General features: G+C 33.0%; 1 protein-coding gene across 3 annotated transcripts in view; it reads left to right on the forward strand.

The window, feature by feature from the left end:
- The window catches only part of GRM7 (glutamate metabotropic receptor 7), a 1,064,146-nt gene that overhangs the window by 957,836 nt on the left and 78,621 nt on the right, over positions 1-27,689 (forward strand). For 2 of the 3 annotated variants that reach the window (XR_008913421.1, XM_007500141.3), the window contains exon 9: positions 27,212-27,458. Coding sequence is in view for 2 of the 3 variants with exons in the window: in XM_007500141.3 (XP_007500203.1) it covers positions 27,212-27,458 (247 nt within the window). In the remaining variant the exon portion in view is untranslated. Of the gene's footprint in view, positions 1-27,211; positions 27,633-27,689 lie in introns of those variants that run through there. The other variant, XM_056804572.1, reaches the window with a different exon arrangement.

Raw genomic sequence — 27,689 nt, forward strand, 5'->3', positions numbered from 1 at the left:
GCTTAATTGATTTTTACAAGCCTCAGTTTTTTTATCTGGAAAATGGAAAAATAATATTCCCTGTCTCACAAGGTTGGAGTAAGGAAGAAATGAGTAACTATACATAAAACATGTGTAAACCTTAAAATACTGTGTAAATGCTAATTATTATTGTTGTTATCTTAGCTAGTCCTCTTATTTTAAAGGTAAAAAGTACAAGCCATGAGAAAAGAAGTAATATTTACAAAAGACTCTAGGAAAACCCAAAGTAGAGATCTTACTGAAAAATAAAATGTTTAAAGTCTCTGCTAAAAGTTTCAGGATTTCATTAGGAAAAAAAAAATATTGCCTTGAACTTTCCAACAAATATCCATAATTTTTTTTCACTACAGCCATCCCATTCCCCATTCTGTGAGACAATGAGTTGTTAACCTGGTTATCAGTTTTCTCTTTAAGAAAAAAAAAACAATTAAAAATAGCCTCTATGCAGAAGTATAGGGATGTTGAATGCGAAACAACTACTATCCTAGTCTTTCCATCATTCCCCTTTGGGATCCACTCTTCCTCAGTGACAAGGCTTAGAGGCCAGCTTTTAGTCGATAGCAGTTAGGCAGGAGTGGTTATGATTTTTGTCCTTTTTAGAATAAAATACTTCATTTGAAAGAACAGCCTAAGCACAGGTTTAGCAGATGGTCATACTCATGCCGGAATCATTCCTTGTGGGAATTTGGATTTCCAATGGATTGTAATCTTCCCATACTCAGAGGCAATCTACGCAGAAAAATGAAAGATGCACTGTTCAGTCACATGAGCACTCAAGCAAATAGTTAGCAATTTGGACTTTTTGCTAAATGATGGGCTACTTAAGCTGCAGTAAAACTATGTTTGCGTTGTAATCAGGTCCAGGCAAATGGTTCATAAATCAGTTTTATAGGAGGTATTTCATGCATAGAAATGAGCTGAAAGGAATTCCCCCTAGAATAACCTTAAACATGCAAGTGTTATTTATACTCAGTGCTAAGTGCAGAGGGTCTTTCTTTAGGCATGGGAAACTGAAAATAAATTTAGTTGGTACAGATCAAATAAAAGCATTTTTAACTGAATATCATCCCTCCTTTTTACATACTTCTTGAATTCTCTCCTCTACGCTAGTAGGGGCACTAGAGAAAAATAAACCATAAACTTAGATTTGCATCTACCACCCGACAAGCCACGGGGAGGATAGCACCAAAAACTCAAGGTACTAGACACTAGCACTACCTGATGGTTCTTTCCCTAGCTCACACTTCCCTGGAGTTCACAAAAGACTATTTTTTCACTATGAAGTTCTTCCACATGCTTATGTAAAAACTACAAACCACTGACAAATTACAAACACTTTATTTTAATTCATTTATTCATACGCTCATTCATTCATGAATGGTTTATGTCCCATTCTGTTCTTTGGCATCTTTGATTACTGCCATGCAAATCTTTCTCTAACACGTTGCTTCTTGCTTCAACTGTTCCTTCTAAAGTTGATACCTGTCCAAAGACAACTTTCCCCAGGCTGTGGATAGGATCACCTGCCACTTTTCTCTGTTTCCCACCCCATGGTCTAAAGCTCTCCCTGTTAGAGTGACCGGAATGTTATAAAAATGGCATGTATTAGACTTTTCACACATAGGAATATTTGCTATATTTGAAGAATTTCCTTAATATTCATATTTTAATTCATTTGGCTTGATAGTATAAGCCTAGCCTTATTAAAATAACAAAAATAGTAACACCATACATGAATTATTTTAATAGATGGCAGGATATCTGGAATGAAAAGTTTTCAAAGCAAGGAGGTCAAAATGATGTAAGAACAGTAAAATGTTAGTGCCACCACCATTTTCATGGTTGTGATAGGATTTGTACTGAGAGGGTTCAGTGAGTTTTATTTAATGATAAAAATAATTATTTTATCCACCTGTGCAATAGTCTGAAACACATTAACTTTAAAATGCAATGCATCATAGCATTATGCAATATGATGTGTATATATATATGTATATATATATATATTAAGCACTTATTATGTGACAGTCACTGTGCTAAAAGCTGGGGATACAAAGAAGCAAAGGAATTATATAGATAGTTCCCTCCAACATCTTACAATCTAATGAAGGAAAGAAAACACACAGTAAGAAACTACAAAGCATGGGGGAGGTAATTGCTATGTAGGTACGATTATAGTGGAGTAGAGCCCACCAGAACTGAAAAAGAGCAGCTATTTTTAAGGGAAATATTAATTTCATTTGTGAGCTTTCTTTGAATGGAGGCACTGGGAGGGTTTTTTTTTCTTTTGCTTATCCCTCTAAGCCCTGCAATCAGAAGCAAAGGATACTGAGAGTAATTATGATATGTGAGTCCCAAAGTTGAAACAATATCCACTATGATGAGTTTTCTCAAGATGAGCTTTTCCTTGAGGGATGCAGATGATGCTGATAATGATACTAGAGTGGAATGAATCTAATAATAAATGAATAATACCAGATCATGACTTGCCCCAGGGCTTTTTTCTATGTGAACCTGATAAGAAAAGATGAGGAGTATCTATCATTACAAGCCCTGCAAAATCAAGGAAAAACTATAAAAGGATCTGTAAATTAAAAAAAAATGTAATTGTAGTATTTCTTTGTGGTAGCCAAAAATTAGAACTAAGAAACTCTCTGATTATTGAGGGATGATAAAGCTAAATAAAGTGTAATATGTGAAAGTAGTGGAATATTATTGTACAATAAGAAATAATGAAATGGACAATTTCATTGGGAACTAAGAATAGCTCTGTGAACTGATGCAGAATGAACAGAAAATATGATATTTATCAATAATAATAAAGTGATAATATACAGAAAAAGCAACTTTGAAAAGCTTTAGAATTCTGATCAATTCAATTATAAACTATAAGATCAAAAGAATGAAGAAGAAGCAATATGGCCCTCCTCCCCTAATAGAAGGGAAAAAACCCTTTTAACAAATGTTCATAGTTAAGCAAAAACATTTCCAAAATCGGTTTATGTAAAAAATACATCCTGTTTTCTACATCACCTCTCTTGGTTCATAGCATTGATTTTCATTATCTTCTGGAATGGTGGATGGCCAGTGCATTTTGATCAAAATTCTTAATACTTTCAAAGTGGTTTGTCTTCACAATGTTCTTAATTTTGTATATATTGTTTTCCTGGTTCTACTTATTTCACTCTGTAGCAGTTCTTTTAAGCCTTCTTAGGATTCTCTGAATATATCCTTTAAACATCTCTTACTGTATAGTAATATTCTATTACATTCATATTCAATACTTTGTTCTGACACCCTAGTTGCCAGTTCTTTTCCACTACAAACAAAATTGTTATAAATATTTTTATAGATTTGCATTCTTTTTATTTTTTCTTTCTTATATAGACCTCATTGTAATAATACTAAATTTAAAAAGTTAAGTAATTTTGGGGACAGATTTCTAAGTTTCCAAAACATATAGACTAATTTACCACTTCATCCACATTGCATTAATACAGCTGTTTCACCAAAGACCCTCCAACATCTGTCATTTTCCATTTTTGTCAAATATGTTCCCAAGTAATTTAAAATACTGAATATGAATATGAGGATGAATTGTTCCTTATTTATGTTATTCTTAGTGAACATTTTTAGGAAAGGCTCCAGTTCTTTATTAATGTGAATCTGTTTAATTCACCAAGTATGTGTAAATGGCTCCTTTGTGATCTGAGCTGAACCTCTGAGATTCCAAGGACTTCCCTCCCCATAAAAAAGAAATAATAAAGTATTAGTACCTATATTAAAGAAACTGCTTTCTTATTAAGAAGGCAGATATAATGTACATATGTTAATGACAAAGAAGAAAATGCAAGACTTTAAATAATTCAATGCTCAAAAAAAGAGGGTTGATTGTACATGTAATAAAAGTTAAGAAAAATAAGATATAATGAGATGTAAAGGAAATAGCCCTCATTTTGGATCTAGGATAGTAAGATACAAAATGCAGAGATTCACCTTAGGTGGAACTTTAGCAAATAACCAGACACATATCTTTGGATTCTTTATTTCCCAAAGTAAAAATAGAGGTTTAGAATTAACTATTGCAAGGATTCCTTCCAAGTTTGAAATTCAGTTAGTGTAGCGATTTCAGTGCCTGAGTATACTGGTTAGGCATTGAGGAAAATTTTTAGGAAAAAAACGGGACATGAACTTGGTCTTGAAGTTGAATAAACAGAGAGTCAAAGAAGAGGAGGCAGGAGAGAGGCATGGAATGAACACAAAAACAAAAACAAACAACAAAAAAAAAGAGAATGTATATATTACAGAGAATAAATGGATTTGCTTGCCTGTGGTGGAAGGTTTCTTTTAAAAAGTAGCATTTGGATAGTGACAGTAGAGCTACATCTTAAAGAGTTTTGAAAGTGAAGCACAGATGGATATTTATAGAAATCATAGATATTTAGATTTAATCCTAGAATCAGTCAGGAGCTCTTAATATGTTTTGTTCGTTTGTTTTGTTTTGTTTTGTTTTTTGGAAAAGAACTTGGGAAAAGACCAAGAAAGAAACTTAAGAAATTATGGGGTCAAGTGGATGGGACTTCTAGCCAGTTCTGATAGTATATGTTAAGTTTGAGATGATAACTCATTCCAGGGTAAATACCTGGCAGATAAAGAGATCAGAACCAAAATTAGACCTCTGAGAATTAACTGCAAGGAAGTTGACTCAAGTTGACTTTGAGGAAGAGAGAGAAGTACAAAGAAAACTAAGATTTGAAAAAACATAGGAGTGATAAAAATGGTTCAGATGAGATAGAGAAAGGCAGGACAGATGGAAAGCTAAAAATGTATTTTTCATAATAAAATGCTGCTAGGAGGCAGTGTTGTACAGGAATGTATTCTTGCTATGGAATCAGAGAACCTTGGTTTGAATCCTGATTCCTTTTCACTCCCTGTGTGATTTTTGGCAAATCTCAACCTTTCTGGTTCTTGTTCTTCATCTATAAAGTCAAGGAGGTGGACTAGATGGTCTTAAAGTTCCTTTCTGCTTCTTAGTTTATGACTCTGGAATCCTATCCTGACTAAAGAAGTCCTGAATAGTGCCAGACTCTGCTAAGAAATAAAAGGGATTAAGATCTGAGAAAAGACCCACAAAAGGGGCAAAACTGAAGCCTTTCTTTTCCTTAGATACTGACTTCAGATTTGTTGGTAGGGATGGAAACTGAATTTCAGGGGGTTAAAGCATGAACAGATGGGTAGAATATAGATAGGGTGATATTATATGAATGGTTGATCATTAGAAGGAGCAATAGGGTCTAGTTTTATTATTATCTAACATATATGTGTGTGTGTGTATATATATATATATATATATATATATATATATATATATATATATATATATATATATATATATATATATATATATATATAATAGTCTTGTTTTTTAAGGTCTTCCAAAGGGGGAAGGAGTATCCTAGATTTAGAATTCAAAGGAATGTTAGAAGTCAAATAAATACTTTCTGTTTAATTAATCAAGTTCAATACCCCCTTTCATTTTACAGATGAGGAAAATAAGTCTCAAAGAGAAAAAAAAAGTTATTTAAAGTCACATGTACTATAAGAGGAAGATCTTGGAGTCAGACTCATGTCTTCTAACTCAATCCAGGAATCTTGCTCCTGTGCCATGCTACCTTCATGACTGATTCAGTCTACTTGATAGTCCTAAGAAAATGTATAATTTTTGCCCTTTTTCTAGAGCTATTTTATGATCTAGGGGAGTTAAGCAAGTGCTACTTTTGGTTCTTCTCATGTCCTGTGCTATTATTATCCTTCTGATAGGATATAGAGTGTTTGACTACATTGGAAAACATGATGAATTTAAATTTAAAGATCTGTCGCTCATATTTTGATATAACTAGAGGAATTCCCTTTACCTTTCTAGACCTCAGTTTTCTCACCTGTAAAAAAAATGGAGATTGACTGTCATGGACTACAAAGCTGTTAATAGTTCTAAATCTGTGAATTTGAGATGGGACAGCCAATGAGTTAAACAATTATGTAGGATGGGTAATTTATGATAGAGAGAATATTTTAATGAGTTCTTTTTTAATAAATTTAAATATTATAAGAAAAATCCTATGTATGTGTCCTAAGTAATATGCAATGTATGTGTCCTAAGCAATATGCACCAGTTTCACAAATAAAAACACATTTAAAATTATGATAAAAATCTACATTTCCCACCTCCTACTCCCATTAAAAAATCTATAAGAAAAATACAAAAATGGCCACATCCCCCTAAAATGTGTATTTCATTTTGTACCTTGAGTATATCACCTTTGTGTCAGGTTCTGGGGAATAAAAGTTTTCCATCAGTTTTCTGGAGTCATGATTTACAATGATTCTATAAGCATTTTCATAAGTGATTATTATATTCCAGTCACTGTACAAGATGGAAGAGGTTAATAAAGTTGTTGCTTATCAGAGGAAAAGAGAAGAAAAGAGAAAGGACATATAAGATACAAAGGAGAATACTTATGGGATTTGTCATCTGTCAGGAAGAGAGAAAGTGTGAAATATAGTCCTAGATGAAGGGAGAAAGTTTGTATCCCCTTGAAACTAAAAAAGAGAAAACAATATGGGCTACTGGAGAGAAAGAAAAAAAGATTAAAAATTATAATCACTAAGGAAGGGAAGACAAAAGTCAAAAAGACTAATAGCGATTGTTATTTATATAGAAGACCAAAGAGATTAGATTAGACATTGGGAAGATTGAAATCTTGTCAAAGTTAATCAGGAAGCAATTTTTTATAGCTTTGTAAACTATTTAGGATAAGAGAATGTATTCACTTTATAAGACAAAAGTCTGACATTGTCTTCTTGATAATGACACAATTGGGGACAGTTATAATTAAAACTTTAGAAGTCATAAACTTAAAACATGTTAGCCTGACATGCGAAATGTGCTTCTTCACTCTTTGAAGACATGCATTAAAGAAAATCAGACCCAGAGGACACCATTCCAATGCAAAGGACACCTGATTTTTCACACTTATTTTACATAAATAATTTCATTTGAACTTGACATTCCCATAAAATTGCCTGGTTTCTTCCTACCTTCACTAATTCCTTTAAAAACAAAAGAGACTGAGAAGTAATATTTTTTAAAAGGTGACCTTAAATGAAAAAATTGGAAAAAGAATTGATTTATGGAATGCGAGAATTGGAAGGAATTTGTAATATCATATAGTCTAGCTCCCTCTCTCCCCTGCAAGGCTTTCACATTGGATGAGGAGACTAAAAGACCAGAGGGTTCGAAGGTCTTGTCCAAGATCATCCAATGAGTAAATGAAAGAGTTAGGTTTAGTTCATAATTGACAATCAAGTGCATTTTGAACTCACTAAAATAATTCTCATATAGCAGTATCACAACATAGAATATTAACTTTTGTAGCAAGGACTATTTTTTTCCCTTAAAATCTCCAGCGCCTTGTATATAGTAGTTACTCAGTCAATAAGCATTCATTAAGTACCTTATTTACACTAGGGACTGTGCTAAGGGCTGGGGAAACAAAAAAAAAAAGACAAAATAAATTCTTTACCTTCAATGAGCTCAAAGGCTAATGGGAGAGACAACTATGTAAGAGTGAGAAAGATATAAATAGGAAAAATCAGAAATATATCAAAGGAAGTAAGAATCTATCATGAAAGAAAATTGAGAAAGCAAAGGCTAGTTAACCACTCGTTGGATGTGTTTTGATCATGATTTATTTTGATGTATGGATTGAAATAGATGGCTATTGAAATTCCTTGTAATGCTATAATTCTGTGGTTCTATAACTATTATGAAGTCCTGGAAATAGTACAACTACTTAAGGACTGCAGTACTAAAAATTAGGGAAATCCTCACAAACTTTCAGGCACAGGAAGTGAATATGAATTCTAGTTCAGCCACTTATCTATATGATCTTAGGTGAATCACTTTGCCTCTCTAGGCCTCAGTTGTCACACATGTAAGATAATCATAGAATAGATGACCTCTAATATGCTTTCTACTTCTAAGATTCTAGAGCAATGATAATAAAGCATCCTTCGAGAAAATGCAAATGGGAAATCATCATCAAGACTGGATATAAGAAATAGAAAATTCTACTTCTGGTTTCTGTTTTCAGAGAGGTGGGAGGAAAGAGAAGAAAAAGATCCAAGGATTTTTTTTCTTTAAGAATGAAAAGTTTGGGGAAAATATACAAGGAAAGGAAACATGCAAGTAAATCTGAAATATAAACTGTGTCTATGTATGTGTCATGAAGTTAGAAGCCACTCTACCAAAAGAATGGCCCATATTTTCCTTGGAATTCATTAAGATGGCATTGGTATCAGTGAAAAATATTTACAGAGTGCTCACTGGTGAATAAAATGACTCCTTTTGTTTCAGATCTGACCATAAGGGGATTGATAAATTTGTTTTTAGGTCAAGAATGAAAAGGATTGCTAATATATAAGATTTCTAGCATGACATAATCACTTTCCACATGCTTCAGAAATAGATTTACATTCACCTGATGCATTTATCTTAAGTTCACCCAAACAAGTAATAAAATCTCTATGTCGACTTAATATCATGTGTGCCTGGAAATTTTCAATGAGAAAAACAAAACCTAATAAACTCAAGTCTTATAGGGTAATCATCTTGAGTTACTTGCTTTATATTTAATCATACTGGTGACAGAATTGCCTGTCAGACACATGTAATTCCCAGTTTTGTTAGCAAAATAAATAGCAGAACAAAGTAAGCTTATACAATTGGTTCTATCTACTGAGCAAGCTCCCAAATCTAAACAAGACAGTGTCTACCATTTGGAAGAAGTCAATCAACATTAATACATGCACTAGCCTTTTCACATGTCGTTCTAGCCCACTAACCTCTACCTCTACATATATTCTTTATGCCTCTGCTAGAATATGTTTTTCTTTTGAGAAAATCTAATACTATAACTCTTCCTTCTACAAAAGAAAAAAATCATACCAAGAGAAATGTCATTTTAGGAATGACTTGTATATGTCTATCTCTCGAGAACGAACTGTTAAACAAAAAAATGATATATTCATATATTTGTATGTCTTATTTTTTAATCTATATATACATATTTTAATCTATATATATATATATTTATATATATATGTATATATATATATACAGATATATGTATATACACACACACATATTTTTGTCCAAAGATCCTTTCTCTAATAGGAGGAGGGGAAGGAAGGAGGAAGTTCACTGGGGATTTTAATGAAACTAACAAATTAATTAATTAATTAAAAATAAAAACTCTTATGAGCCTCTGTGTGGCCTAGTCAGTAAAGTTCAAACACTTATTGCCTGACTTCTATTGTCCACTGCTATTTGAAGCCAACACACCACCCCATCCTTCCCTAAGATGACTTTTTCCAAATAGCCTGCACTAACTCATGAAATGCTTCTGTCTGTTCCTGAATACATCTTATCTTTTCCACCTCACTGCTTTACTTAGGTTATTCTCCCTGCCTGATATGCCCTGTCCTGTCACATGTTCTCTGACATATCTTGAGCTGATAATAAGAATAGCTAACATTTATAGAGCACTTGCTGTGTGTCAGGTATTGTGCTAAGAGCTTTGCAAGTGTTCTTTGATGAGCTCCTATCTTGTCCTTTAAAGCCCTCCTCCAATGCTAATCTCTCCATGTTGCTCTTATTGATTTCTCCCCCAATCTTTAATAACCTTTTCCCCATCCCATAGAGCACTTTTATACGTCTTTGATTCATTTATGTGTTGTATTTCTTTGTGTATACCAGAATCGTGTCTCATATAAACACGTTCAGCAGCCTCTTTTCCTCTGCTCTGTATTATGGAGGTGCTTACTAATTAGGCTGAATCAACTAGAAAACAATCTCAGTTATTATACTTTGTATAGATCCTGTGAAGGAAAGATGAAAAGGATGCAAGAAATACCAATTTTCCAGTGGATTTATTAAGTCAGCTATCTTGAACTTTAAATATATATTCTCCAGGGAGAGAGATGTTGTATGTTACAGCTTATTTAATATTGAGTTAAAATTGTGCTGGGATAGCCAAAAAAAAACCCAAACATTGTTACCATAGGTTATATTAAAAGAAGCATCATGTCCAAAGTTAAAGGAGTGAGAGTGCTTCCATAGTATATAATAGGTAGCCTACATATGGAGTATTTTTTTCAGTTCTAGACACATTTCAGTAGGGAAATTTTTATCATGACCACAACTTAGATGGTGAAAGATAGTGAGGATTTATTAAAAGAAATGGAGAATATCTAGCTTAGAAAAGAGGTTTGAGAGGACATTTTTTTAAGTTAGGCATTTGTAACCTTTCTTTGTAACCTAAACCTGTTTGATAGTCTTCTGAAACTTGTGGATTGTTATTTAAAAATAATGCTTTAAATACATAAAATGAAATGCTTAAGATTATATAGAAAACCAATTATATTAAAAGATTATTATATATTACCACTTTTAAAAGATTACAGATCCCAGATTAAGAATCATTACTTTAAATATTTATATGAATTTCAAGGCTTGATAAATAGGTAGGGTAACCTAGCCTTGGGTTTCAGTGCAGTAGGGAAAGGAGAGGGAAGATGAGACAATTTATTGAGTAAGAAAAGAAATGGAAAGACCAAAATGGCAAGGGAGAAACTAGAGGAAAGCAAGAGAATGGATTATATATGCCAGAAGGATGAGTACAATTTTTAAGAGAAACCAGAACAGGGAAAACTATCAGCATAATTAATCATACTTACAAATCCATCTTCTTTCCAACAAGAATAAGGGCTTCCTGTTGATCCCAAGAGAATAGTGGGCTTATTTTATTCAACATCTTAGGGGCATGTGTGCAATAGAATTGGACATATGAGTGATTTGGTGAGTTTGATCCTTTGAGACTTACGAATAGTGTCTCATCAGGACTAGTGCTTTTCCACATTCTAACCTTCTTAAAACTATGAAGAATGATGGCAGCAAGCCAACCCTTGTCAAACCCTTTCATCCAATATTGCTGTCCTGTATCAACGGCAAAGGCTTTTTAATGTGATATCTCAATGGCCAAAATAAATAAGTTAATAATTAAAAGTGAAACCCATTCAACATTAATAACTGTGATATGAAGGGCTTAGAGCATAAAATAAACTAGATCTCTACATCTTCTTTATTATAATACCAAATTCAGAAGACAATTGAAAAGTAATGGGAGAAAGAGTGGCTTTTTAATTCAATTGCATATGTTCTAAAAAAGGGATAACTTTAATATGTGAGCACATAATATAGTAACTTTCAGATGGACTCAGAGAAGACCACAGGGACATGATCTTATCTTTTCTCTTCTTATTTTCTCATTTGGAAATTCATCTGTATGTGTTTCTCTTTTGCCTCTCTATCTTCATTATCAAATATCACAAGCTACAGGAACTTTCAGACAAGACTAAAATGTTTGTGAACAGACTAGTCCCAGGATGTTCCATCATTCTGGAAAAGTCTTTCATTATGTCTTTTATGCTAGCTAACTTGGAGCTAAAGGAGAAGTGTATCTTTGTTTTGTTGTACCACGTTTAGATTTTTGTGCAAATTTATCAATGAGGAAACAAGCAAAGAAAGATACAATAGAACAAAATGAAAATGTGCTTACAAAGTGGCAAATTTTCATTCAGTCTTTTTTTGGAATTTAGTGGATTTGATTCCTTTCATCAACAATCTTCTCCCTTGACCTCTGAATCCCCATTTGATCATTGGTGAGTTCCTCCCAGGACCTCCATTTTTAATTAAAAAAAAAAAAAACAGATGATCTTCATTGTCCAGAATTCACCAGCACATTTCAGCTGACTGTTCTCTCAACCCACACCCCAGTATCATTTTGAAATCTCCTTTTTAAATATCCATTTTGAGGAAATGCCCAGACAAGCATTGCATCATCTTCAGACTTCACCATGTCTTTTGTGAGTTCTTCCCCTGCCCCCCAGTCTTTTTCAACTCCTTTATATGTTGTCTTCCTCCTTTAGAATGTCAGCTCCTGACATGCAAGGGTTGTCTTTATTTTTTCTTGTATTCATATCCCCATTGACTACAAAGTAACTGGTACATTGTAAGTGTTTAAATGATGATTTGATTTGGCATGGTAACAGGAGAATGATGCTTTCAGACTTTATAAAAAATATATTAAAAAAATATAAAATGGGGATATCACCATCAGAAGACATTTCCCCATGGTAATCTGCATAAAACAAAACACTGAAGTAACCAATACTTTTAAAACAATATTATTAGTCAATGAGTTTTAAATAATTAATCTTTTTATGAGCATTTATTAAGGTTAATTTTAATTACTTTATAATTCTATATAACTAATATGAATGTATCAATTTCTGCTGTCCATATCCGTAAAGGTACCCTGACAACATCTTTGCATACTCTAACGTCTATTTACATAGACTTTATAGTAGTTCAAATTTTCATCATCTCTTTCTTGGTCTATTGCAATAGCCTTTTAATTGACTCTCTCTTTACAAGTGTTCCATTTTCTAATCTATCCTCTAAACATTGAAGGGGATGATTGAGTTTTAAATCTAGGGTGAATTATTCCCAAGATAATCTGAAGGAACAGATCTATTCTTGGAATTATTTTATTCATCAGATTTCAGTAGTATTCTACTGCTACTAGGAAAGAGAAAATGCTACTGCTCATCCTTTTAGAGTATAGTTTTAACTTATTTTTTCTAGATTTATTTCATATTGTCCTCTCATCCTTTTTGTTCTCTATATTTCAATCTAACTGGGATATGAACTCTTCATAGAATTCAGCATTTCATCTTCTGTCTTCATGCCTTTGTTCAGGCTATCTCCCATAACCAGAATGTACTAGCAACTCTTTTCTGCCTTTAAGAATCCTTATTTTTCTCCAAGATTCAATCCACTTATGAATTAATGATTCTCCCAAATCCTTGTTCTTATTCTCCTTCCTCAAACTATCTTGAATTTGTATGTAATATATTCTCCAGTAGAATATGAGCTCCTCGAGATTATAAACTGTTAGTCATTTTTGTCTTTGTATCCTCATTAGGTAGCATGATATTTTGCAAGCAGAGGTATTTAATAAATATTTGTTGTTAAATAAAATCATAAGACCTAGAACCAAGAGGAATTTTGGTTTGAACTCATTGCAGATGAATTACCATTTGTGTGATATTGGGTGAAATAGTTAATCTCTGCAGATCTCAGTTTCTTAATCTATAATTTGGTGGTAATACTCATCGTACTCTTTCACAGATTTATTGTAGGTAGTGAATGAGAAGATGCTTGTAAATCAATTATTGTATCTTAAATTCTTATTTATACTTAGTCTAATTCTTGTTTTAATCTCTAAAAACAGAATATGTTGAATGCTATTCAATATATAAATTTTATCCCTGGTAATTTGGGATTCAATGCAATAGATTGATTCATAAATGATTGGTCTGGACATTTTGATGCTGATAGTATTGGTGAAATCATAGACTTGATTGATGGCTAATTATCATGACCAATAAAATGGTTTTAAAAAGGGAAACTACATAAGTAGCAGAAACTCAGAAGTAGAAAAAGTTTCAAGTACCATATAGTTTAATCTGTTTTCACAAGCATCCCTTCTATAATAGTAAGTGGTCGCCAGTTAATGTGAGAAGACCCCTAATAAAAACCATCATTTGACTGAAACAAGACTTTCCAAGCTCAGCAATTATCTTTTTTGGGGGCCGGAGGGGGGAAGATCCAGTTACTTTTTCTCAGGCTTCATTATTCTTGAAAGTTTTATCACCCATGACCTGTTTATCATCCCCTTCCCTCTGCATACCCTTTTGTCCCTGTTTTTGTGACCCTGCTCTACACCGGTTCGTCTCCTACCTGTTTATCTTATTTTTCTAAGTTGTTTTTATAAGATTATCATCCATTGTCCAATGCTTTATGCATGGGAAAGAGGTCTCTGTGCCTTTTCCTCATTCTCTGTCTACTCTCTTTTTTATTATTATCTCTAGACAGATTACTTCTGTCTCCATGTCTGGAATTCATCTCTTTCTTCAGCTCCTTTCTCATAGGTCCAACTCGCTATTGAACATTTCCATGTTGTTTTTGTTTTTTTTTCCATGTATATCTCAAAAAACAATGTGTTTCAAATTAAACTCATTTCCTTTGTCCATGTACCCTCAATAACTGTCTTCTTAATGCATTTGTTCCTATCTAAGGTACCATTTTTCAAGCATTTACTCAGGTTCAGAACCTGGTAGTCACCTTTAACTCACTCCCCCACCTCCATATCTGATCAGTTGTCAAGTCTTTTTGATTTTACACCACAAAATATGTTATATATGTCCCCTTTCTACTCATCTTATAACTAAACTATTTCAAATCCTTTCTGAGACTGTTACATTAGCCTTCTAATTTGCTTCCTTACTTCTATGCTTTCCCTTCTCTAACCTTCTTCTACAAAGCTTCTCCAATGACATTTCTCCTACCAAGAAAACTTTAATGGCTCCCTATTACCTCTATGATAAATTATAGAAAACTCAGTTTGACATTTAAAGTACTTCACAATATGCCTTTTATTTTCCGCTTCAGAATGATTATTCATTACTTATCAACAAATACGGTAGTCTCCAAAAAATGGCCAAGTAACTGTTCACTATACATACCATTCTGTCCTCTTCTTTGCCTTTACACAATCTGTAGTAAAGCCTAGGGAGGAATGTTTTCTCTCTTCATTTCTTCATCTTGGAACCTTTAGTCCTACATCATTCAAAAAACAAATATATTTATCTTTCAATTGTTTGTGCCTTCTAAATTTATATTTATTTTATCCTTATCTGTACCCATTAACACGTGCCCCACATTTTTACTTCATGGTGTCAGAGGATTTTATACTCTAAATGCCTAGTACAGTGCCCAAAATACTGCTTCATAAATTCTTGATTCATCAATCAACATTGAAGGGAAATCACTTTGTATCAAAACAGCCCATTCTACTATTGTATAGCTGTGTTTTTTTTGCAAATATTTTTTCCTGACATCAATTCTAAATGTACCTCCTTACCACATCTATCCTTTACTTCTAGTTCTGCCATTTGTAAAATTGAAAAACCTGTCTTTCACTTGAAAGCTTCTTTCCAATAATAGTCTTTCAGATGTTTGATTATAAAATCATGAGCTTTCTATATCTTCTCTTCTATAGATTCTCCCCTAAGTCTCCATTTCATCCTTCTCTGATAGGATCTCTAGCCTGGTTTCAGTTTCTTGACTGCCTTTCTCTGAATACTCACCAACCTATCAATGTCCTTCCTAAGATTTTTAGAATTCACTGTTAGTCTATCTATGAAACAAGAGAGTATGGTGAGATTATTATTTTTTTTTTAATTTGGAATACTGCCCTCTATTGAAAATCTTAGATCAAAATCACCCTTTTGTTTGTTGTAGTCTACTGTTGACTCATTAATCTTATCTACCATTATTTATAAACACGTCTATGTCTAGAAACACCTCCTTTTTGTTCTTGTGCCATTTAAAAAAATAAATCAGGCAAAAAAAAAAAAGCAAATATGACTATTGAGCTGAAGAACGTGACTGTTTAATACCCTTCTTTGGCTGGCCTCTGAAGACCTGACCTTGATCTATCCATCTGAAATATGTTGTTATATAATTGCTGTGCAATCCAAGGGTATATCTTTGATCAGGAAATTCACTTGAGGAAATGATCATCTTGGGCATTAATCAAAGAATTGTTCTTTCAAAGCAAACCATGACTTTAAAAAAAACGTTTCTCCCATGGAATCCTACTGTAAGATAATACCGATAATACTGAGGGACAGAGATGGGACTGTTACAGAAGAGCTCTATTTTTTCCCTTTGAAATTCACCCCAGAAAAAAAATCAGGGTAGGATCTTGACTCCCCTGGGAAATCCTTCTTCAGGAAGAAGGCACAATGCATTTTATATCTCTTAAGACACAGAGGAGATCTACTTTTATTTCTGCGATATAGCCACCCAATTTTGTGAGAAAAACAAAATAGGTTTTTTAAACAAACAGCAACAAAAAAAAGATAGAGGATATTGTACCTCCTAAGACTTCATCAGCTTATTGGAAAGGGACAAATAAAAAGTGTGGGTAAAACATGAATTAAATCAAAAGTCTTAACCTAGGAGTCACAGACAAGTCTTTAAAAGTCTTTGGATAACTATATGTTAATATAATTGGCTTCCTTTGGAAATTTATGTATCTTATTTTATGTATTTGAAAAAAATATTCTGAGAACAGGTCCATATATTTTGCCAGACTGACAAAGAGGTATGTGACCAAAAAAAAGTCAAGAAACATTGAATTAAGGCATTGATTCCCATTCCTAGCTGACCCCATCCCCCCATGGACATTAGTGTCATGTTTCTAGCATTTTAATACCTTTAAAAACTATTGAAAAATTGTCAGATAAAAATATTTGTTCCTATGTAAAAACAAAATGTCATGTCATGCATGACCCATAATTATCCCCTGTGAGAGTAGAGAAGTGGGGAATATCATAGAATTCTACTGCCCAATGATTGAGGTTCAGTACTTTAAGGCTTTAAAAAGCTGAGTTTTCTCTTGTCTCATCTTATCTTCTGAACCCCCCTCCCATCTTCTCTTCTTTTTTCTAAGCAACTATGAAAAGTAGGAACTTTTTTACTCTTATTTCTCTCTGTTGGCAGAGGGGAAAAAATCCCTAAATACAAATTCTCTTTGATTCCGTACTCCTTTTCTGAGATGACTGTTAGATGGTGGCATAGAAACCCTTCTTTTCAAAAGAGGAAGTCTGGGAAATGAGGAGTAGAAGACTTGTCAAGACCTTGAATGGCCTTATGATAATGCTGTACAGACCAGCAGGGCAGCTTTAAGTTGAAAGTGTGCCAAGAAAGGCTGAGATGAGCTTTTAAGAATGTGTTCTGAGGCACTTGTGAAGGAATTCATCAATTCAATGGGCTTTTGTCTTTATCTGTTACTTTCACTGTTTATTATATATTCAGCAGCTGGCAGGCAGCTCCTTTTTATCAGACCCATGCAAATTCAAATTCATATCTGCTGGGAAACTGCATTCCTGCTCAGAACAGATTATGTGTGTGTATGTGTGTGTGTGTGTGTGTGTGTGTTGTGTATGTGTGTGTGTTGTGTATGTGTGTGTCTGTATTTTCTTTTTAGCAGAACCTCTGAATTCAAGAATATTGAATATAAATGTAAAAATGTTTGGCTCTGGTATCATGTAGAGAGGTTGACTTCTTGACCAATGGGAAATGAACAATGACCAGATTGTTTTAGCATCCTCTTCATGGTGAAGGATAATATGAGCACATCAAACACCTACAATTGGAAATTGGTTCTATTAAAAGATATTTGTTGAAATATTATCAGTATTTGAGTAAAATGGAAAGATCCCAGGGATATGGAATCAGAACTTAGCATGGAAATCCTGGTTCTACCATTTACTAACTTTGTGATTTTGAGCAAATCAATTAACAAATGCATTGAGCATATGCTGTTTGCCCTTAAGGCAGTATGCCAGGCACTAGCTATACAAAATCAAAAATAGAATAGACCTGCTTTCAAGGACCTCATATTCTACGGGTTGAATAGAAGAACATGGATAAATACCCATGCAACATCCTTTCCTGGCATTAATTCCTTCATTTTTAAAATGGAAGTTTTTATTTTAAATAGATGATTTCTAGTGTCCCCATCCACCTCTAAGTCTATAATTCTTGGAAAAGGGAACAAGGAGAGGGGGATCTATTTTCCTACAGCTAACACTGATCCCCAAGCAAGTGGAGTAGGATCATGACCTATTGAGAATTTACTGGACAAGATCCTATGACTATAGGTTCATACAATTAGATCTGGAAGCTGAAAGTGATCTCAGAGGTTCTGTTTTCTTGTAAGAGGAGTACAAAATAATTTCAAAATGGATCAGAGAATAACTGAGAAAGAAAAAAAATAGCTATCTGTTGAAGACCAAAGAATTCTATGAAATACAAGGGATTTTGTAATCCATACAGATATGGGGAGTCACCTGTTCAAATATATAGAGACAAACGATAAAATTTCTTGTATGAATAAGGGAATACAGCTATTGGACCAGTTTGCCTGGCACAAATTGTCAATGAAGAAGGAAATTAAGAATGAAATGTTAAATGGGAGCTAAATTTTAGGAAACTTCTATGTATCAAGTTTAGTATTTTGGTTTTTATTAGAGGTGTGTGTGAAGCCTTTAATGATTTTGACTATGAGAATGACATGTTCAAACTTATATTTTATAAAAATCAAATTGGGAAGCTATGTTATGGACAAGTAGATAAGGGAGAGCCTGGAAATAGGGAGGATAATTTGGAGGTTATTAAACTAGTCTGCTGTAGAAGTGATAAGGGACTAAACTTGAGTAGTGGCACTATTCATAGAAAGAACAGGACTTATTTGAGAGGTTGTTGAGATAGAATTGGGGATATTTGGAAAGTGGATGTGAGAGAATTAGGGCAAGGATAACCATTAGGCTTTGAACCTTGGTAATTGGAAGAATAATGGTGTTCTGAGGAAACAATAAAATATGAACAAAGAACAAAGAACAAAACAAAGGTTTTGGTTTTGTTGAATATAAAATTTGGGGAATCACCTCCATAATGATTAAAAACTGAATTCTTTGAACTGATAGAGCAGAAAGAGAAGTAAAAACAAAAATTAAGGCACCACTTAAAATGATATTTTTGTTGCTTCTGTTATTTGGAATGTTCTCTTCTTACCTTGTACAAATTAAATATTTTTGACATGTAGCTATACTACATGCTATACATCATGCTAAAATAGTGAGAGGGATAGAGATATGAATAGAGGACCCATGACAGAATCTTGAAGGATGCCTTCATTGGTAGATGAGACAATGATAATGATTCTTCTTGGCTTCTCTGGGTCTCACTTTCTTTATCTGTAAAATGATTGAATTTGCCCTACATAACTTCTAAATCCCTTTCCATATTGAAATGTGTGGTCAATGATCACAAATTTGCCACAATCAAATCAAATGGAAAAAAAAAATAAAACAATGTTCAATGACACCATATTGGCAATGCTATATGGTTTCTTAGCATGTCCTTAATGAGATATTGGATGGATGCCACAGCAGGATTTTGGAACCTTAGGGTGGGATTTAGTTACAGTAATTAAGTAAAGACTTAAATGACATGAGAAAGGCCAACTTTATTCAGCCCATGATCGTAACACAGTCCAATTTTCTTGTGCACTTATTTGTTTCCAAAACAGAAGACCAACTTCTACCTCCAAATGTCAGCCCTAGAAACAGACCTACCAGCCAGTCAGTTGACAAACATTTATTAAATGCCTGCTATATACCAGATACTGTGCTAAGTGCAGAGGATATGAAGAAATGCAAAAGATAATCCTTGCTCTCAAGGAGCTCCTAACTTAAGAGGGAAACAATTATGTATAAACAAAGTAAATAGAAGATATAATTGATAGAAGGAAGGGACTAGAATTTGGGGGGTTAAAACAAGGGGAGAAAAGAACACCTTGAAATTATATCACTTCTCGAGTGTAGACAAGGTATACAACCTGGTGGGTGGGGAGGTTGTGTAGGAAAGACTGATATTCTCATTTGAGAGCTGTTTTTGATGGATTAATTGGGTCTTGCCCAAGCCCCTGCAATTGAATTTATCATATAAAAAGGATTCAAGAACATTTTCATTCTCCCTACCCTGAGTACCCAAAATGCTCAGTACAACTCTGGCTCTACCACAAGAGTGCAAATTCTGATGAATTCTACTACTCTGGAAAATGTGCACGCTCTGACCCCACAATAGGCCATTTACCTGTTGGTATGAGGATTAGGCTACCCAAGCTTCAAGGTTTATTACCAGAAAGCTGACTGAAAAATTGATTTATTTCTGACCCTAGCAATTTACGAAGACCAAGTACTAAGATTTAGAAGGGTTGCTTTCTGGGTCCATAGGGAGTATTCACAACAATGAAATCATAAAGAAATAAATTGAAGGAACTTGGAAGTTTGAACTCTATTTGTCAAAGTTTATTAAGCCTCTTTGCTACTTACTACTTTTGTGAGCCTGGGCTGGACATGATTCTTCAGAGCCTCACTTCATCTATAAACTGATGAAGGGCTTTTCTAGATTACCTCTAAGTATTCTTCCTCTAATGCCTCTAGTCCTTGAAGTTTATCCTAGCATTATGATCATTAAGTTCATGAAATTTGGCAAATGAATTACTTAAAATAAAATAATACTTTGAAATCTTAGATATTAAATAGTTACTTTAAGATTTAGTAGTCTTAAAATGGTATTTAGGGAGAAAGCTATTTAGCTTTTTTTCATTACTATATATTGCTATGTTCCACAAAATGGTCCCCAGTAGCCAGGTAGGGTGATTTGTGTACATTAGAAAACCAAATGTTGGATTTTTAATCAAAATGGTAAATATTTAGAAGATTTATTTTCCCCACTTAATTCATTCTGCATTCATTAAGTATTTTGGTATTCAAGACAGATGATCAGGGGGATTCAAAGTTTAGATAAGAAATATTCCTTACTCTGAAAATTTAGAGTAGTTTATCATCCATCATGGAAAGTAAGACTTCCATGCAGGTAACAGTAACACAAATAACATAAATATTCAATTTGCTTTAAAATTTTAGTATGAGTTTAATAAACAACAAGCAAGAAAAAAGGAGATTTTATGTGAAATGATGAACTTTTTGTTTGTTTTTTTTTTCTACTACATTTAGGCAATTTAAATTCATTCTGACATACACATGTTAAGTATCTCCTGTGTGCACTCAGTTTAGGGTAAGGGATGCAAAGAGTAAAGAAAAAAAAGCTTGAGTTCCTTTCCTCCAGTAACTAGCAATTTAAGAGAAGATTTGCAAAAGTTGAATGTGGAAGAATCATATTTTAAAAGAAAGAAATGAGAGCAGTGGATAGAAGATTCAAAGAGGCCAAGTTAAGCTTGATTTCAGGAAAACTTCCTAATAATTAGTTATATAATATGTATAATATATAATGTAATATATTATAATATACATTATAATAACTAATTTCTAATAATTCATAAAAACCCAAAAGTAGAACTGGCTGCCTCAAAAGATGGTGTATTCCAATCCCAGTAGAAGCATTCAAATGAAAGCAGAATAACCAGCTGTTAAATGAGTTATGGTATGAATTCCTTTTTAGGTGTGACTTGGACCACATACCTGCTACAGTCCTTTTCAAAGTGGAAATTCCACTGGAAAAAGTGAAAATGGCATGAGGTATATACAATATGAGATGTGTGAAGGAGAAATCTAAAATATTCTGAAAAAAAAGTGGGAATGATGACCTCATCTGGGGAATCTCAAGGAAGGGTTTGTAGAGCTAGTACCTGAGCTGGACCTTGAAGAAAGTTAGAGATTTAATGAGGTAGATATTTGGAGAGAAAGAATTCTGGACTTGGACGTGGATTACAGGGATGCCCTGAAGTGAGGATGTACTAGGAAAGATCAGGGATCATAAGTAAACACATAGATTTTGAACTGACAGGGACATTTCAACCTATTCACCCTCCTTTATTTTATAAATATGGAAACTGAGATCTGACAGATCACAGAGTGGTAATGGAGATCACATTTGAAAACATGTAAAGGAGTATGCAAAACTTATTTTTCATTACCAGAATTAAGTGGAAGAACAGATTACTTTGGCTTGGTTTAAGCAGAGAACTGATAATAGGAAATATTTTCTTTCCACGCTACTTTTCCAGTATTATTTTACCTTTCTTTTCATGCTCTACAGTCTAGCCAAACTGGCCTTCTTTCTGATCCCTCCACATGGTATTCCATCACTATTCTCCATGCCTTGATGTGCCCTATCTCTCATTTCTAGAACACACTCCTTCCTCCTCCTTTTCCGTGATTCCAATGCAGCCTTGGACCCTTACTAAACTATATGACCTTATAATAAAGCACTTAACTGCCATTTGCCTCAGTTTCCTCTACTGTAAAATGTATATAGTTATCATACCTAACTCCTTGGGTTGTTGTAAGGATAAAAATAAAATACTTTTAAAAGAAGTGTTAGCTATTATTACTATTATTATTACTATAAAAGTGTAAAAAACGTTTCAAAAATCATGGTAATGATCCTATTGAATCTTTCTGATTGCCCTCATAGAAAGCTCACTGAGGTATTTTGCTTTTGAGAAAAAAATGAATTTCTCAAGACTTATTATCTTGGGGAAAAAAGAAGTAAATGGAAACAGTTAAGACTCTAGAATTGTGCATGACTTTTAAGAAATATCTTAGTATTAAATTTTTCAATACTAGCTCTTTGAATATCTGGTAGAATTTATTATGTGCTATTTTAAATGCTCCATTACTATGTAAATTGAAGGGGGAAAAGAGTGGATAAAATAAAGCCATCCTCATAAAAGACCATATAAAGCTTGTTCCCCTACTTCCCTTAATTCCAGCAAAAAAAAATAGACACCATTAGAATATTTGGTGGATCTAATTTGCTGTAGCATAATAAAGACTGAATGATAAATTATAGGAACAAACAGTGTTCATGTATCATGATGTAAGACCAAAGGTGTTAAATCTTGCCACTTATCCATACTGACTTGGTGATAATAGTCAAGTTATTTAACATCTTGAGATCCCAGGTAATTTTCTTTGAGTATAAATTGCAAATCAGGCACTAACCTATATTTGTAAAAGTAGTATCCTCACCTTAAATTCTGTATATTCATGAAATTAATGTTCTAGACTTTAAAAAAATGAAATGATTCAAAAACTGCCCTTATTTCTGGTCGAACATAATTAATCTTTCTGATTTCTCACTTGCCTCCAAATATACTGTCCTATTATCTCTAATGTTTATTATATGCTTTAAAATTATGCATATATAGCCACATATATGTCCATGTGTATATATATATATATATATATGTAGGCATGAGTGTTTAGTTTTTACATTGTAAACTTTTACAGATTATACCTCCTCTGAAAGTTTTTTGTAGAATTTTTAAGAAGTAAAAATTACAGAGACCTGATTTGAAAGTATATGTGTCATTCCACAAGTGTAGCACCACTTCTCTATTTTTAGTCATTTTTTTCTTCAATTAACAGAATTTCTCTCCCTCTTACCACCCCATCATTTGTATTAAAAAAGAAAAAGTGAGAGAGACAGAAAGAAAAATTCATTTTAATAAATATGAGTAGTAAAGAAAAACACATTACCTCATTAGCAATAGAAAAAATGTTCATGCCTACATTCTAAATTGTATCTGAGTATGAAAGTAGATGGTTTAGTTCATAGAACATTGGGCTCGGAATCAAGAAGACTCATATTCATGATTCCAAGTCTGAGCTTAGATATTTACTAGTTATGGGATCCTGGGCAAGTCACCTGACCCTATTTGCCTCAGTTTCCTCATTTATGAAATGCCTTAAAAAAGGAAATAACAAGCCATTCCAGTATCTTAGCCAAGAAAATTCCAGTGCCGCAAAGAGTTGAATGCAACTGAACCACAACAAATAATAGGGTGTTGGATATAAAAGCAAGAGAACTTGGAAATCTTAGCTAAATATCTTTCAGAAACTGTATAATATATTTCTGTATAAACCATTTGAAATTATTAATGATCATTGTGTTAATCATAGTTCTTATACCTTACAAAACTATTTTTATAATTTTGTGTTTATGAACACAGAGACACAAATTGTTTTCATGGTTCTACTCATTTAATTTTTCATTAGTTTATAAAAGTCCTTGAAATTGTTCATTTTTGTAAAAATTATGCTTGTTTCTATATGCTTTAGTTTCAGTTCATACAATTCTTTCCATGTTACCTCTGAAACTATCTTCTCTCATTTCTTACAAAACAATAACATTCCATGACATTACATATTCAGCAGTTCCTGAATTGAAAGGAATCTCTTTAATTTTCAAGGGATTTTTTGCCAGAACAAGAGAAGTTGCTATAAATATTTTGCTAATATTGGCTGCTTTTTTCTTTTTTTTATTTCTTTGGGATATAGGCTTCACAGTGTTATAACTGTGTCAAAGGACACACACTGTTTAGTAATTTTTTGTATATAGTTACATTTTTCCCAGAAAATTCACGTTGACCAATTTCACCAAAATTTTGTCTGTGTGCTTGATTCCCCAGAGACCCTACAATATTTATGATTTTTAAATCATCTATTCCAATCTGATATGTGTGAGGAGGAATCTGAGAGTGGATTTAATTTGCATTTCTCTAACTAGCAGTTATTTGGAGCATTTTTTCCAATGGCTACAGATAATCTGTGTTTCTTCACTGGAAAATTGCTGTTCATATATTTACACCATCTATCACCTGGAAATGTCTCTTATTCTTATAAATTTGAATCAGATCTCTATATATCTATATGGAAATGAAACCTTAGGAACAAGATCATTATCAAAGAAATTTTGCTGCAAAGATTTTTCCCAATTATTTATTTCTCTTTTGAACTTACTTTTATTGAATTTGTTTATGTAAAATCCCTTTAGTTTTGTGGAATGAAAGTCATCCATTTTCTCTGCTGTGATCCTCTTGATGTTGTATTGATCATGAACTTTTCTTCCATCCATTGATAACATAGATAATTTCCATGTTTTTATTAACTTGTTCATAACATGAATTTTTATATCTACATTATACATCCAATTTGAGCTTTTCTTGATTCATAAAGTATGACAATATAATATTAATTTCTCCCATATGGTTCTTTGATTTTCCCAGATATTTTTATCAATTGACCACAAAGAAATAAAAATGTTATCATATAAAATGTTACTAAAAATTTTCCAAGATGAAGGGAGAGTAATTTTAATCTAAAGAATCAATGGGTAAAAGAATAAATCATAAAAATGATAATTGATTTCATGAATGATAGTAAACCAAAATATCTAAAAAAATCAGTTAAACCTCAAAAGAAAAATCCTTAGAATCAAAAAAGATACCAACATTTTTTAAAAAGCATTAGATTATTAAATAAAAGACATTGCTTTTAAAAGTAGATAAAACTTTAGCTAGTTTGAATAGAAGGAAAAGGAAAACCAAATAAACAGTATCAAAATTTTTTTAAATGGGAATTCAAAATGAATGAAAAAGTAATGAGTATTATGAGAAACTGTTTTGACCAACTATATAACAATACAACTAACAAATTAAATGAAATAAATGAACATTTACAAAATATGTAAAATATTCAGATGAACAAAGCAATAAATCAATAAATTAATCAATCCAATTTCAGAGGAAGAAATTGAACAGGACATAAATGACTTTTCAAACACAACAACTCTTTAACCAGATGGAATCACAAGTGAATTCTACCAAACATTCAATGAACAGCTAATTCATATATAACTGTTTAAAAAAGATAACAAAAGAACAAATATGACCAATTTTCTTCTGTGGCACAGAGGTGGTTTTGATACATAAATGTTATAGAATTAAAACAGAAAAATAACTATAAATTAATATCCTTAATACATTTTGATTCAAACACGTTAAATGAATAAGTTAATAGACTAAGACAACACATCAAAAATATTATCATCTCTGACAAGTTTGCATTAATCTCAAGAATACAATTGGTTTAATATTAGGAAAACTAGAGAGTTCATTAAACATCTTAATAAGAAATTCATCAAGATTATATAACTATATCAGTATATATATAAAAAGCTTTAAGCAAAATGTAATATCCCTTGCTATTTAAAAAAAAAAAACAGAGGCAGCTGGGTAGCTCAGTGGATTGAGAGCCAGGCCTAGAGATGGGTGGTCCTAGGTTCAAATCTGATCTCAGACACTTCCCAGCTGTGTGACCCTGGGCAAGTCACTGAACCCCCATTGCCTAGCCCTTACCACTCTTCTGCCTTGGAGCCAATACACAGTATTGGCTCCAAGACGGAAGGTAAGGGTTTAAAAAAAATAAAAAACTCAAGAAAACCAGGAATAGTTATTTCCTTGCAGCATTTATGAATAGTATATATAAAGCCAAGATCTATAGTTATACGTAATGAAGATAGAAAATAATTTTATCAAACAAAATCAGAGTTTAAACAAGGACATTTTTATTTGAAACAATATTGGAAATGCTGACAATTCAAGGTAGGCAAGAAAAATGAGTCAAGGAAATGAGCAGAGGCAAAGAAGCATCAGAATATCACTTTTTGCAGTCAATATGATAGCCTACTAAAAGAACCCTAATCAGTCAACTAAAAAGGAATTCAACCAATGAATGATTTCTGTTGGCTTTCAGGGTTTAGAGTGAATATATACAAATTATCAGCATTTCTAAATATCACCAACAAATTTTCGTAAAAAGAGATAGAAAGAAAAGGTTCTTTTCAGATAACTTTTTTATTTTAAGATAAAATGTGTATGTGAACCATGTGGAAGTCTACCTACCAAGAATATATGCAAGGGCTATTTTATAAATGTAACTAGAAGCTACAGTTTCTAGAAATATGCAAACCCAAATAATTGGAAACAATATTAGTTGCTCATGTGTAGGATGAAAAAACACAATACAATGGCAAGACTACCTAATATTAATTTACTTATTTAACTTTGAACTAGGAAAATGATAGAATGAAATATATTATCTCTGATTCCATGATATTATATACCTGCCCAATATCGAGTTATTTGTAAAATGATATTCCTATGGGAGGAGGTCAAGACTAAGAAGAAGGGGAGATGAAAGAAAATTTGCAATGTTAGATTTCAAATTATACTGCCTATGCATATTTCTCAAGATAATTTGGTACTGACTAAGTGAAAGACAGAGACAAAGAAAGACAGAGAGAGACAGAGACAAAAAGGCAGACATGGGGATAAAATGAGACAGAAAAATAGAGACAAAGACAAAGACAAAGAGATCAACAGAAGAACAAGCACATTGAGTATTAGATTAGCACAAAGATTTTAGCTACTCAGTGCAAGACCCAATATTTAATAAAAATTACATGATATATTTAATAACTGTGGACAGTCATTCTTCAGAGCTAAGATGAATTCTGCAGTCATCTTATTTGTAATAGTTTTTCATGTGTTGTGTCTCCTAGCTCTACATACAAACTACCACTCTTACTATATCCATGAACTTAAGTGCGTCAGTGGCGCTGGGGATGCTATACATGCCGAAAGTGTACATCATCATTTTCCATCCTGAGCTGAATGTCCAGAAAAGGAAACGCAGCTTCAAGGCAGTCGTCACAGCAGCCACCATGTCATCTCGGCTCTCTCACAAACCTAGTGACAGACCCAATGGAGAAGCAAAAACAGAGCTCTGTGAAAATGTAGACCCAAATAGTAAGTATGAGACATTTTCTTCTCCCCATTTTTATGTTATCACAAAATCTAGAAAATTAGTTTGGTTATTTTTTTAATTGCATATGATTTGCCCACCCAAAGCTATACTTGCAGTGTTGGTTTTCCTCAGTTTACAAGCATTTACATCCACTTTTTAAAATTATTTTTCCTACTTCCTTGACTTCTATGTGGAGGGAAGAAACCTTTACTTCTGTGTCATGATCATGACCC

The sequence above is a fragment of the Monodelphis domestica genome, chromosome 7 (genome assembly GCF_027887165.1).
Source record: "Monodelphis domestica isolate mMonDom1 chromosome 7, mMonDom1.pri, whole genome shotgun sequence".
Lineage (NCBI taxonomy): Eukaryota > Metazoa > Chordata > Mammalia > Didelphimorphia > Didelphidae > Monodelphis > Monodelphis domestica.